The sequence below is a fragment of the Gymnoscopelus microlampas genome, assembly GCF_963454915.1.
Source record: "Gymnoscopelus microlampas genome assembly, chromosome: 1".
Lineage (NCBI taxonomy): Eukaryota > Metazoa > Chordata > Actinopteri > Myctophiformes > Myctophidae > Gymnoscopelus > Gymnoscopelus microlampas.
The window spans coordinates 42,381,723-42,396,440 of record NC_139962.1 but is presented as its reverse complement, the minus strand read 5'-3'; the positions used below and the strand labels follow the sequence as shown (position 1 = coordinate 42,396,440).

The following is a 14,718-nucleotide window of genomic DNA, read 5'->3' as shown; positions in this document are numbered from 1 at the left end:
TAATATTAACTTTAGTAATAACATCAGGCTGTAATCAATCAGGGGAGTGAGAACATTAAGCCAGAAGCAGTAAACTGTCTTAGACAAAGTGAAGCCTGAAAATAGCCTCACAGCATATAAGTTAGTTATAGATCATTTTTGCGCTTACTTGCAAGCAAGTTCATGAGCATAATGAAAGTTGAATTGCCTCTGGTAGAGCAAAAATTAAAAGACCTAAAATACTGGTAAAAGTATCTTAGAAATTGTCCATCGATTTGGTTCACTTTAAACAAAAGCCAAACATGACATATGAAAATAAGTAAGTACAGTCACTTTTTTGGACTGATCCTTATTGTTGCCCAGTCTAATCAGTTTACGACACTTAACTATTATCATAATTATTTTTTCCTTTAGATTTTTATCCCGCGATTTTGCAACCCCATTTTTTCGACCCAGTGCCAATTGTCTAAAGCTAGGTTTCCATCGCACCGATTCGTTGTAGTCTGAAGTAGTCCGTTTGATGGAGAGTCACCTTTTGTAATCCTGGGCGCTACACTCCCAGAGCCGAGCTCATGCCTCCTTCTACTATTAGTATAATTACCCAAATGTACAAGTCTGGTGTTGTAGGCCAGAAATGTACTCTAAATTACAATATATAATCACCCTGTAAGGAAGGACACAATAGGTAAACTGGCAGTTAATACCAAGTTACAACTTAAGGTCAGCAGTTTTTAAATTGCCTTGCTTTAACTTATTTTATTATTCATGATGAAAATGCCTTACAGCCGAGACCAGGTACTGTATGTTTTCCTGCACCCATTTAACAGTGAGATGCAAATTTCTTAGTTCTTCTCAGGTAAATGAATATTAATGCACTTTTTTTTAGGTCATGTAAGGTATATGAGTTTATTTATGATAACATCACTCTCCATTGGGCTTATGGATGGTGTTGACAGATAAACAAATGGTAGGCTGCAGTATATTGCTAAGATACCTGCCTAAACTGAGGGTGCACTATACTAAACCTCTTCAGTTAATTTAGGCACCAGGCTGACTTCTGGTCAAATGATTTTACCTTTTAATAGTGATGGGGAGATGTAACTTAATGAAATGGGTTAAATAATACTTTTGTAAACCTGCATAACAGACACGTCCACAAAAATGTGTGAAAGTCAATATTAGGAAGTGGGTCGTGATAGTTTTGTACTTTCAGTCTACAAACATTAGTACATGATTGACTACAGTCCGGAAATGTTGCCCAGAAGATAAACTAAAAAGATAATTTGACCAGAAGTCACTCTGGTCACTAAATCAACTGAAGATGTTTAATATGGTGCAACCTCAGTTTATTCTCTCACAAATTCAACTGATAAACTTTCACAAACAACTACAGCACTACAGTATAGTTGGTGGGTTGCTTGTGGTTTCAAGGGTTACAAAATTGTATGTAATTATGGGAACTGATAAGCACATTCAAAATGTTATTAGGCTCCTAGCTATTCTGATATGCTTGGCCTCCTATGGTTGGCCATCTGTTTATTTTAAATTTCAGCTTTTCCAAATTGAGGTCCACTATAGTTGCTGCTTAAACATTGTGGCAATTGTGGGCATTCTTATACAGCCTATTTACGGTGTGTGGTATAAATATTGTTGACTAAATAGTCACATAAATAAAAAATATACATATATTATTGTTCTTTAAAAGTCACTGAAAATGTCCATCCTTCATCAATTTTTAACCTCAGGGTGGATCAAGCTCATGTTATACCCGATTTATACCTGGTACTGTGTCTCGCTCCAAAAATAGCATATATACAAGCTAACAGTGTCATATTCCAACACATTGTGAGCTTGTAGATCGGCTATTTTTGGTGCAAGACATCAGCATACATCATCCCTTAGCATAGACTGGGCAACTTGCAACCCCTACCAAGGGAAGGTGGGGGGTTGTAATGGTAGTGTACAGTGAAGGGCAAAACAATAGAAACAATCAGTAGAGTCGTTAAAAAAAGCTGCCCAGCTGCAGTCTTTGATCCTCCCCTCAATCTCTCCTCCACTAAATTAAACACCTGCAAACACCAGCAAAGGAGACAGAAAAAAAGCCTCGCCTCACACAGCTGGGACATACCACGCCTGACCAGACATCCTTCATGGAGATAGAAGCGTCATTCATTTCAGTTTTAGGGAAAATGGCTCCACTCCCATCGCTTTTAAGTGCAAGCTTAATTTTCAAATGTACATTAAATCTCTCGTCAGGGGAAATTATGAATATCAAGTCAATCTTGATTATAGTCATCACACACAGTTATAGCCTGCCCTTCATCATCTCAAAGTTAATGCATACCATGATGCTGTGATGAACAAATAATACCCATGATAGGCTGTAGGCTGAACAGCTGAGATTGTTTTATGTGGTTCCTTAATGAGGTGTAGATGTGGCAACGTACGGCTGTGTACCGTATGGGCAGTCTCCTAAACAGCAATAGCCAGTGTTTCTCATGCATTTATACAGGCTGTATGAGTTTAGGAGCTTTGTATGACTGTAACATAACTTTACAACACCGAGCAGCACCACCACTGGACATAGACTCATGCATCATCATCATCATAACTACCACCATTCCTCAAAAGATCACCCTCATAGCCAGGTCATAAGCATCCTTAAATTCACGACATCACACATAATTCAGAGGGGCAGGCGGTACAGAATGTTTTGCTAGACCTTTCCTGGTATTTCGGCCTTGGCAGCTTTAATAGGCACACCGTGTTTGGCTATGCAAAGCGGGGGCTGGTCGAGAATGCTTGCTCAACCTTGTCAGACTTTGTATGCATGTAGGTATTTTACCGGGAATTTTCTCAAGGTTTCACCTTCATTTGAGCGGTTTAAAGTGACATCCCTTTGCCAACTGGCATTTCCCTACAGTGAGTTTTTAGGTATGGGTTTCAGAGTGGGGTGTCATTCGGTGAATCACAAATCCACAAACAGAAAATGAGGTATGCAGACACCACCGCAGAGGTGTTGGAGGCAGACCTGTGGTTGAAACTCTGCAGTCCACCGTGTCAAGTCATTGTGGTTCCCTGTTACCTTCTTAGAAAACATACTTTAAGATGTTCACTTAAAATGGGGCCAAATACAACAAAGTTAAGCTCAAGGTTTGATGATAATCACTAAATGAATGTCAGTAGACAAAAGCCATTGCAAAAAAAAACACACTACAACCACTGTGCTCCATCATTAGGTCTCTTCAATAAAATCATACAAGGAAAGGTTTAAATAATATGCCATTGAAAATAGGTGCCATAACTATGGGACTCCCAAAATAGTAAATAGCAATTAGACCATACATTTACAGTAGAGATTATTCAACTTTAATCTTTCTCTAAAGGCTGTAAAACACATTTTCATAGATGTCATACAAAGTGTTGGAACACAGGCATTTATGATCAAACTAAGTATCTGAGAATATATTGTAGTTTTGCCATACCCAGGTTTAAAATAAACAACAAACTACATAGCACATGAACTGGAACTGCTTTAGTCAGTTAAATTAAATAGGAGTTTCCCCTCAGTCAAAATACAAAAAAATTCCCACCTGTGTGCCCCACTTGTTGCAATAGGGCAAACATTACAACACTCTCAAGTCAACAAACTGATTCTAGAGTCCTGAACAAAGTATGTGAGTAGGCTACATTTCATCTCATCGTCTCATCTCATCTGAGATCCTGGTTCCCCCATGGTCAAGCCTCAATACATATTTAAAGGATGACAAGAGTGAGATTACTCATTAGTCTGCACTCTGTGATTCAGAACATAAATAACAGTTTAGATCATGACCACATTGACTAAGCTCTAATTCAGGCCACTACTGGTCTGAGTGAAACATTGTGGTATGGCGCATTGTGAGCTTGTACATCTACATTTTTTCTGAGCGACACTGGGCTTCATATATCAGGCTTATGAATCACTTCCTGTAAAACTGGAAACAAATGTCACGGTTCTCGACTACCAGCCCAAACTCAAAACTAACCTAAAAGACTGGCTGACTTTAAAATACAATTGAGCATAGTTTAACACCTTGATAGTAGAATCCTATGCCCACCCCTCCAAACTCTATAAATATACCATATGGTACTTTTTGTGAAGTACAATGGACCACAATGGAAACAAGCCCCAGGGGCTTTTTGTGTTATCCTTTTATGCCACCAGTATTAAAACAATAGCTCCAGGCAGTGTCTGAATTAAAATGAATACAAATATCCATATATTTGTATACCCCCCCCCCCCCCCCCCAAAACCAATAATAACAAAATAGTACCAGAACAAAAAAAAAACATTATGAATGTGTTGATCTACCAAAAGTGGAGATGGACCCAAATGTGTACACTCTTTTGAGTTAAATCAACACTGAGGATTTTACTGTGTACAGTAGTCTACGCACACAAATGCACAAGAAAAAGAATGGCAAACTCAGCTAATTTATTTTAAGATTTCAGGAGTCTGCTGACTTGTATAATCCCACAACTGACAAATCTTGAGTTTAAATTCTTTCCACGAACAGCAGCAGTTTAGTGAATAGTCTGAAGCCCTTCAGCACTGGGCATTCCTCAAAGATTCCAAACACTACCAATGCCCTGAAAAGACCAGTGCTGTTATGCACCGTTTCTGCGAGCATAATCATTTTGCCATTAGTCAGCAAAGTTAACAGGAGCATTAGAGAAAGGAAATGAAACCCAGGAAGAACAATATGAAAAAGTAAAAGTCTACTCACATGTCCCGAGTTGATGAAACCATGTTTACTGGCAATCCGGTCAGCTTCCTCTGGACCTCCAGAGATGTGGACAGCCCATGTGTTGGTGTAGACTTTCTGACCCAGTGCTGTTCCCAGGCCAGCAAGCAGCAAGACCAAAAGTGGCCCCAGCAGCAACTCTACCAGCCTGAGCCTAGGGCCCAATGAGGGAGATGGAGGGCCCAAAGCCATAGGTTCTCAGTCTCTGTGCACAGTGTCTCTCCAACGGTACATGCAGGAGTACAGAGACACACGAGGGGACAGTCACAGCACACGGGTCACCTGAAGAAAACAGTGGAAAGAAAGATTACTGCAGTAAGAGTTGGAACTGAATGAAAAACACCCCTTGGAAGAGTCTGAGAATCTCTACTAGCAGGTAAATGTTAGTCTAGAATCAGCCACACTCAAGCCATTGGAACCATAAAAAGCATTTAATGAGCCAAAAATAAATAACGTGTTAAAATAAGTAAATAAAAGTGATGTTGAATTTTGGTAGAACATCTATCATAGCTTCCTGGCTATGAAAGAAGTTTTCAGAACTTAGGAAGGAAGGACAAGGACTTTTTTTTTTTCATCTTTACTCTGACTGCATGGGGAAACCAATCTCAAAATCACTTTTAGCACACAAACGGTACCAAAGCGGATTCTGCCAGTCCTAATCAGCGCATTCTGATGTAACAAACTCCGACGGGTCACAGATTTTGGTGAAATGAAAGTGTAGGCATGAAGAGAGACGTTTCACTTACTGTAACTAAGTAACAGGACAAATGTTTTCATTCACTTCTTCACATTTAAGAGGAAAAACTAAAGTATAGACATAATGTAAAAAGTAGCTATATAACCCAGGGTTCCGACATACATTCATTGTAGAAACATTGTGCTATTTTTTTGTGCATTAAAAGGGGAAGGAGAGGCCAAATAAATACCCAGTCAAGATAATAGGGAGAAAGCAGTATAATAGGCACCTATATACCCTTTGAAGTCAACATAATAGCAGTTGACACTTGTTGACAACAACTGAAAACTCAAGTGAATAATACAAGACAAACAAGCTATTGTCTAAATATAAATATGTACACTGTACAGTGATGACGAGGATGTGAACACAGTACACACCTGTGGATGACTAACAAATATTTCACCATACAAAAGCCTTTCGGTAAGATGTGGTCAAAGCCATCTTTCAACATTGTGTCGCAACCAGCATTTGTTGTGAAACGGCACACAGGTCATGTTGCCACAACTATTTTCAGAGACATGCAGATGGTGGCCACGTACTCCCTTTTAATTGGCTTGTTGCTTTTTTACAAGTATTAGGGGAAAAAACATAATCATGTACTCTGAAATCCTGAGTGTTAGTCTAATTCAACTCTGAATAGTGTGCAATGTTACGCTCACACAGTTAAATTAACACTCAGGATGTTACAGTGTGTAGACATAATGTCAATATATCGTAACAACACCAAGCTAGAGAAATGAGAAAGCAGTAGAAGAACTCTTTTGGACATGCCATTACTCTAGTGGATCTTGACATTCCTATCAGCTGCAATGTTCCTACACATCTCAATTAGTCTTTGGATATTTCATAAAAACATTTGTGTAAGAAGTTAGAGTGAGGCGGTCAGAGTGCAGTAGAATACATACAAACATATTTTATCCAGTAACAACTAAATAACTTAGCTTTTTGACTACCTCTTAAATTCTCAATGTAAATCAAACAAGAATTCTTGCCTGTACCCTTAAAATGTTGACTGGCTCAATAGTTGGCATCTTAAACTGGCCACTTAATCCAGCAATTATCTGCAAAATGTGCAAATTAGTCCACACACAGTCACAGACAGTCGTGTAGCCTGAAAACGAAGACTACTTAGGCTATATTTTTATACCCCAGCCAGAAGACAGAATACCTCACTCACCTTCCTAGTAGTAGTGTTTTAATAAAGGATGCTGTGCAAATGAGAAGGGGTGGCATGTAAAGCTGCCCTGTAACGTCCTGAGTAAAGCATGGCTCAAAGTACAGACTCCGCTTGTGACCTCATAGGGCCACTCAGCCATTCAGCAGGCTTTAACGTCAACATGCAAGCCACACATCATGGAATGACAAAAGGTCTACCCTTTTACTGCTCTTAAGAAACAATGTCAACTATCTTGAATGACTGGTCAGTGGTCCCAACACACCACTAAATGGCAGTAACATGTTAGTTTAATTCTTTTTCAAATATTTTTCCAAGATACAAAAAAAAAAACATTAGCTCATTTGACTTTAATAGCAATAAACAAGTCAAGATTCAAAATATGACTTTAATGAGTCAAAGTGAAAGTAAAATTCTTAAGCTTTATGAACAATGTAGAATAAGATTTCATGTGTTAAATAAAGCAACTCTGTGTGCAGATATTTTTCTGGATTCTTTCTGTCCTCAAGGATGATCGATAGGCTAAACAAGTCTATATTCAAACATTTTGGAGGAAAGTTACTGTATGGTATGAAATAGCTAGCTTGGCAAATACGTTTTTTTATTACACCTACTTTAACGGCAAGTTCTGCAACATAATATTTAATGTATCAGTCCTGGGTATTGGAATGATTTAAAATACTCGGGTAGTAAGCAGCCTTGAAAAAATATGGAATTCCCACCATAAGCTATAAAAGGCTGGCCAGCGTTCACAAAAGTGCATCTACAGCATCATACAACATGATGACAAGGCTATCTGAAATGAACCTGACTCTGGACTAAATAATACACCAGAGGCCTAATGATAGCCACAGGACTATCGCTGTCAAAGCTTTCTATTCCACTAGAGCGCCTTCGGCACAGAATGCTTTTGACTGATGCAAACTTTTCACTTTCAGATTTTTTTAGTTAGTCAGCCTTGTGGTGGTTTAGACCTAGACCTTCCATTACATTTCAGCACAACTGAAAATTGTGATTTTCAGTTGTGTCAATTAACTCAGATCTGGACTTTGACAGTCAGTTGTATAGTCCGTGTGAATGTGAAGCTAACCACTTCACATTTCTAGTGCCTATTCTTCATCCACCAAAACTTTGTTTTCAAACTAAAGCTTTAAAGCTCATACTGTACAGGGGCTGTTAAGCATCCATGATCCATTTCTTTATACATGTTATTTACATGTCTTTATAACATCTCTCTGAGATAGATACATACATAACTATGTTGGAACACTGAATAATGAATGAATAAATAATGGATTTTTATATATAGGCCTAAAGATACACGTTTTATGTATTTAATATACTAACAAACACACCTATACCCTGTTTACTGTTTGTTAGTGTGTTTCTGTGCAACTGTCTAGGAACAATTCCTTGCTAAATGTACTTAACGCAATAAAGACAATCGTGATTCTGTCCAGACACAAGTTTGGGAGCACTCAAAGCAAGGAAAGACGGGTATCGGTCAGCTCCTGCCATGAAGCATATACCAATGTCCAGTACATTCCTAATCCCCACACGTAACAGCCTATCAATGCTCCATTTGCATTATAACCAGAGAAGTTTGCAGAACAGCATGTCGCCTTATAAGAGCCACAAACCTTGGATCAAGACAATCATAGTCATAGATGTGTTTAATAGAGTCTGACTTTCGTATGAACGAAAGCAAAAAATACATCTTAGATAGTCTTGATCCAAGGCTAAAGAGCCACTATAGTTCATGGTTCCCTGTAAGGCAACATAAAATACAACTAAACAAATCTAATGCAACAGTTGCATTTGTGTGGGTGCTAGCTAATAAACACCCAACATCAATTACATAACGCACATTCAGAGTGACATGCTGGTGAGAACTAGGCCAACAGTCGCATTACGGACTTCTAGAGCTACAACAAAAATTCAACTAGACGCGTCGCAATTCCGGGGAAATTGCAGAGTGTGGTTGCGCCGACGCCGGTCCCCCTATGGGTCAAAGTGGAAATGCTTTTGGGAATTTGTTGAGTAAAGCACCCTCGACATGTGATTCAAATTTGGGATTGACCGGACGTTTCGTTCGTGATTTCTGGCATTTTTGGTGAAACGGGCCCCTCCCACCAATTTTGGAAGCCAATTATGGACGAACGGTAAGGACAATCAAAATGCCGTTTGGATATCTTTACCGCATGAGTCCATAGATCATGTGTACCGATTTGTGTGAGATTAGGACAAAATTTGAAGGAAAAGGAGCAAAAAGTGTGTTTTGAAGGAAATTCAAAATGTCGGAAAATCTATCCTGACGCAAATGGGCGTGGCCTATATGGGGAGATGCGTCGGGACCCAAGGAATCCAGGTGAAAAGAAATTTTGAATTTACGACCTACGGTTCAAGAGTTATAGGCCAAAAGGTAAAGTGGGCTGTTATAGCGCCACCATGTGGCCGACTGGTGTGATTATTTTCATAATAATTTTGCAAAAAACTATTAACCTCCCCTCCAAATCTTGTAACTGTAGCCCTTACGGTTTTTCGAGGAAGAAATACTTGAATGGGATTTTTTGCAATTCCCATTAAAGTGGATGGGGAAATTTAATGCACTAATAAATCAATATCAAAAAATCTATCCTGACGCAAATGGGCGTGGCCTATATGGGGAGATGCGTCGTGACCCAAGGAATCCAGGTGAAAAGAAATTTTGATTTTACGACCTACGGTTCAAGAGTTATAGGCCAAAAGGTAAAGGGGGCTGTTATAGCGCCACCATGTGGCCGACTGGTGTGATTATTTTGTTAATAATTTTTCGAAAAACTATTAACCTCCCCTCCAAGTTTTGTAACTGTAGCCTTTACGGTTTCCGAGAAAAAAATACTTGAATGGGAGTTTTTGCAATTCCCATTAAAGTGGATGGGGAAATTTAATGCACTAATAAATCAATATCAAAAAATCTATCCTGACGCAAATGGGCGTGGCCTATATGGGGAGATGCGTCGTGACCCAAGGAATCCAGGTGAAAAGAAATTTTGATTTTAGGACCTACGGTTCAAGAGTTACGGGCCAAAACGTAAAGGGGGCTGTTATAGCGCCACCATGAGGCCGAATGGTGTGATATTTTGTTAAATAATTTGGGACTTAATTATAAATTATCCCTCCAAATCTGATAACTCTAGCTGTTAAGGTTTCTGAGAAAAAAATACTTGAATTTGAGTTTTTTGACTTTTACATTAAAGTGGATGGGGAAATTTAATGCACTAATAAATTAATATCAATTAAACTATTCAACCAATCTCTTAGCCCTATACACGCGCACGATTCCCGATTTAGACGGTCATTTTGATATGTGGCACGACATTGGGGGATAAAAACTGTGGGAGGAGATGCGCTCTAAAGTATTGTTTATCTATAAATAAAGAAATAAAGTGTATAGAGTACTATAGTCTGGTTGCCCTGTTGGGCAACCACACTAACTAGATTTTTGAATTTAGGAAATACATTATGCACCAGATATCCATCTATAGATCACGAGGATGTTCCGGTAAAATATGAATTATCTTGAACGCCGATGTTACTTACGGCATAGTAGGCAAGGAAACAACAATTCAGTTTAGTTCGGAAACAAGAAAAACTTCACTCAGCAAGTGCAAAATGTATCAAGCGTCAATCAGTCTGTGTGTAGGGTGGAGTTACTTGAAGAACTTTAACTCAAATTATGGCGTAAAAAGTTTTCTAAATCATCATGACTGACTCACCAGAAACCACATGTAATCATCATTTTGCATCGATCTGGCTGGACCTCCTCTAAACTTCACTCTCATTGTGAGAAGTCCTGCCTCTGCTTAATGCTTACTACTACTGTATTCAGTGTGTTGTGTTGTGATCAGCAACAGGATACAATGTACTTCACACTCACATGTCCTCCTCGCTTCCTCTCAGTTCTGTCATTCCTCCTAGTCCGAGGATCGAACCCCCCACTTAACTCCAGTGGTGGAAAAAGTACTCGATTTTTGTACTTACGTTAAAGTATCAATACTGCAATGTAGATCTACTCTGTTAAGAGTAGAAGTCCCGTGTTCAAAATGTACATGAGTAAAAGTACAAAAGTATTGGAATCTAAATATACTGAAAGTACCAAAAGTAAAAGTTGCCATTATGCATAATTTCACCAGTTTTCAAATGAAAAAAAATGTTGTTGTTTTTTGTATTAATTTTTTGAAGTACAGTACTTGAAAACATGTACCTATACTTACACCACTGCATACATTTACTATCGGACTGACGACTGATGACTGACAGAGAGCTCACAAAGAGGGTTTCTGCAGCAGGCATTCACACAGACAGACGTCACCACATAATGCATGTTGACTGATCAGATCCATAGGAGCCGATACAGTGTAACTAACAACATTGATAGATCAGGATCAATTGGACAAAACGCGCTCCTCTCGGCCAGTCAGTCCCAGCGGTGGTACCAGGGCCAAGAGCACAGACTTAAGCTTCATTGAGAGACCTTATAGTACAACGGTGTCGCTTGCCGAAAAATAACTTAAACCTACAAGGTAACAACCAGTGTTGCAATATTTTGTGAGACAAATAAGCAACCAGGTCTAGGACAACAAGCCCAAAAGAGGCGACTTAGGCTACATGAGCACATTTGAAAATAGCAACGCGTTGTGAGCTTGTAGATCGGCTATTTTCAAAAACTCTTGCAATAAAATGTGGAATATTTGGAATATTTCTTTGAAACATTCCAACACCACAAATGCTCCCTGAAAACAGTTTCATGAAAATATTTGAGAACCACTAGTTTAAATAATTTAGAAAATTGGGAAGCAAGCCTAAATAAGAAGTACACTTTAGAAACCAGCCCAAGAAAACCGCAACCACCAATATTTACAAACAACGTACAGAAAAACAAGCCCAAAGTTGCTTATAATAAGCGGACATGGCAACGCTGGTAACAACAACGTGCGCCGCGATATATACCCGTTCTTTTCGGCGAGCGACGCCGTCATACTACGGAGTATATATATACCAGCCGGGCGTTTACACACACGGCGAACTCGCCACACACACACACACACACACACACACACCTTAAAAGAACTAACATTACGGGGGGAAACTTTACCTCGCATTATTATTAATATTAACTTACCGGGGTTCCGTTTACATGGTGTCCGTCCTCCCCTGGGCTAGTTGTGTTCGTACACCACGTCACTGTGCCCCTCAATGACACGATAAACACACTGGAAGAAGATAACAACGTCCAATTGAAGACTATAAATAGTCATGATAACCACTATACAGCTGAGTGGTCCGCGATGCGATATACCACCCCCAGGAAACACGTCACGGACACGGCCAGTGTTGCCAGGTTGTGCGAGAGAAACAAGCAACCAGGTCTATGAAAACAAGCCCGAAAGAAGCAACTTGGGCCACATGAGCACTTTTAAACCTATGTGCTATTTTCAAAAAATCTTGCAATAAAATGTGAGATATTTGGAATTGGAATATTATTTGAAACATTCTAACAACACAAATGCTCCCCTGGGCACAACAAATTTTCATGAAAATATTTAGGAACCACTGGTTTAAATAATTAAACATTTTTTTTGGAAGCAAGCCGAAATAAACAACTACACTTTGGAAACCAGCCCAAAAAAACGCAACCCGCAACTACCAATTTTTACAAGCAACTTTACAGAAAAAATGCGCCTGAGGTCGCTTATATTAAGCGGACATGGCAACGTTGGCCACGCAATGCCAGTGCAGACGTAGGAACACGCCTCCTGTCTTTAGGTCCCATACCGCAGAGAGACAATCGCACCGGGATTGGGTGGTTGGGTTGTCACGGCAACCGCTGCTTTGAGCTCTATGAGTTTACGTTACATATCAGTTTCATTGGAATCTTTAACAGTGGTACTCAGATATTTTACTTAAGTAAAAGTATCAATACTGCAAGGTTGAAATACTCTGTTTCAAGTAAAAGGCCTGTGTTCAAAATCTTACTTGAGTAAAAGTACAAAAGTATTGGCATCAAAATATACTTAAAGTACCAAAAGTAAAAGTACTAAAATGTTTGAAAATAGCAGATCTACAAGCGATGCTACGTGTTGTGAGCTTGTAGATCAGCTATTTTCAAATAGCCTATGTATAAAATATGGCCAAAAGAGGCTAATGTATGTTTAATAATATAATCATTTATATCTGTATCAGTAACTTTGTCAAATGTAATTGGAGTAAAAAGTACAATATTTGCCTCTGAGATGTAGTGGAGTATAAGTACTTTTACTTATACTCCACTACATCTCAGAGAAATACTGAAAGTTTTTAAAAAAAAACTCAAAATTGTACTTAAGTAGAGCACTAAGATACTTAGTTACTTTCCACCACTGTAAAAAATCTCAGTGACCCCCCCCCCCCCCTGGTTTCATCAGCGTTATTTATTTCCCACTATCAAATAATTGACATGTCATGTTTCTCTATTAGAAACTGCTGTCTGTCAATCGACAGCAGTTACCAGTGACAACCAACTAGCGAATCACAGCTCGAGCAACTATCCATCTGGACTATGGGATCCATTGTCATCCTGGTTGACTCCAGTTATTCATAGACCCCTTAACAGACGACGTCATACTGGCTGCGTGCAGCCAGTATGCGCGCAACGAAACCCATTATATCAGGTCTCGTTAGGACGCGTCTCACTAGCCAACACACACAAGAGGGGGTTGGGGTGTGCTGAAACCAGTGCACCCCGAAACAGGTTGGGAATTGATTGCGTGAAACAATCACCTGTGCATCCAGGCTCAATGTTAGTAAACAAATAATTGGTCTATACCATCAGACGTTGCAACAGCGCCATCTATTGTCACAAAATTGCCAAGGTCAGACAGCGGAAACTGTTCAACCCCCGCAATTGCTCTCTAAGGCATTGGTTCTCAAAGTGGGTTCCGGGGACCCCCGGGGGTACTTGAGGGGATACCAGGGGGTCCCCAGCTAAATGATTTTTAGGAACCAAATGGACCCTTGTGGGTCTGTAACTCTGAGAGTGTACAAATGGAACCAAATGGACCCGTTAGGGTCCATTTGGTTCCATTTGTACACTCTCAGAGTTACATTAACATTGATTTTACAATATGAATTGGGGTCCCAGAGATAGAAATGCCATTAAATGGGGGTCTGTTAGCCCTAATGCATGTCAAACTGGGGGTCCTTGAAATTAAAATGGTTGAGAATCACTGAGAGCCGTGAAAAATCTTCTCTTATGGGGGTCCCTGGCATATCTTTTGAAATGGGGGTCCGCAGGCTAATAAGTGTCAATTTGGGGGTCCTTGACATGAAAAAGTTTGAGAACCACTGCTCTAAGGAACAGTGATGGAAGAAGTAGTAGTCACATTGTTTACTTCAGTAAAAATATCAATACTGTAATGTAGATATATTCTGTTACAAGTGGAAGTCCCGCATTGGAAATGTACTTGAGTAAAAGTACAAAAGTATTGGTATCAAAATGTACAGCAGATCTACAAGCTCACAATGCCTGGTGAGCTTGTAGATGCATATTGTACATGCATGGTGCACTAGTCTAGTTGAACTCAAAAATACACCTGCACAAGAAACACTGAGAAATATTGAGAGAAATATTGAGATTTGCTGGTGAATTACTTAGCCTATGTTCTGTCGCAGTTCATTTGAAAATGTCTCACATAGCTAGCTACTGTAAATCAGTCTCAGTTAAAAGGTAAAGTAGACAGAACATTTGAACTATTGATAGCCTATAATGAAACACAAAAGGATTATTTGTTAGGAAGTCAAAGCATAATACTTTCTTCAGCTTTATAAAACTATCTACATTATGCCACAAATATGCATAGCAGTTTATATCAATTTAGTTTATTGGTGCTGTGCAAAAATACGTTGGATTAACAAATGCATTTGGAGAGCACGACAAGGAGTGAATCTAAGACATCACACATACGTTACGTAACACATTTCAAAATCTTTATTTTAAGTACAAATGTGTGTCATGCCAT

General features: G+C 39.2%; 1 protein-coding gene across 4 annotated transcripts in view; it reads right to left on the bottom strand.

Moving 5' to 3' along the window:
- The window catches only part of furina (furin (paired basic amino acid cleaving enzyme) a), a 100,978-nt gene extending 88,970 nt beyond the window's left edge, over window positions 1-12,008 (bottom strand). For 2 of the 4 annotated variants that reach the window (XR_014601420.1, XM_084066394.1), the window contains exons 1-2: window positions 11,844-12,008; window positions 4,749-5,048 (exon numbers count right to left, since the gene is read on the bottom strand). Coding sequence is in view for 3 of the 4 variants with exons in the window: in XM_084066394.1 (XP_083922520.1) it covers window positions 4,749-4,958 (210 nt within the window). In the remaining variant the exon portion in view is untranslated. Of the gene's footprint in view, window positions 1-4,748; window positions 5,049-6,682; window positions 6,761-10,437; window positions 10,563-11,843 lie in introns of those variants that run through there. The other 2 variants (XM_084066396.1, XM_084066395.1) reach the window with 2 other exon arrangements.
- Between the last annotated feature and the right edge of the window lie 2,710 nt (window positions 12,009-14,718).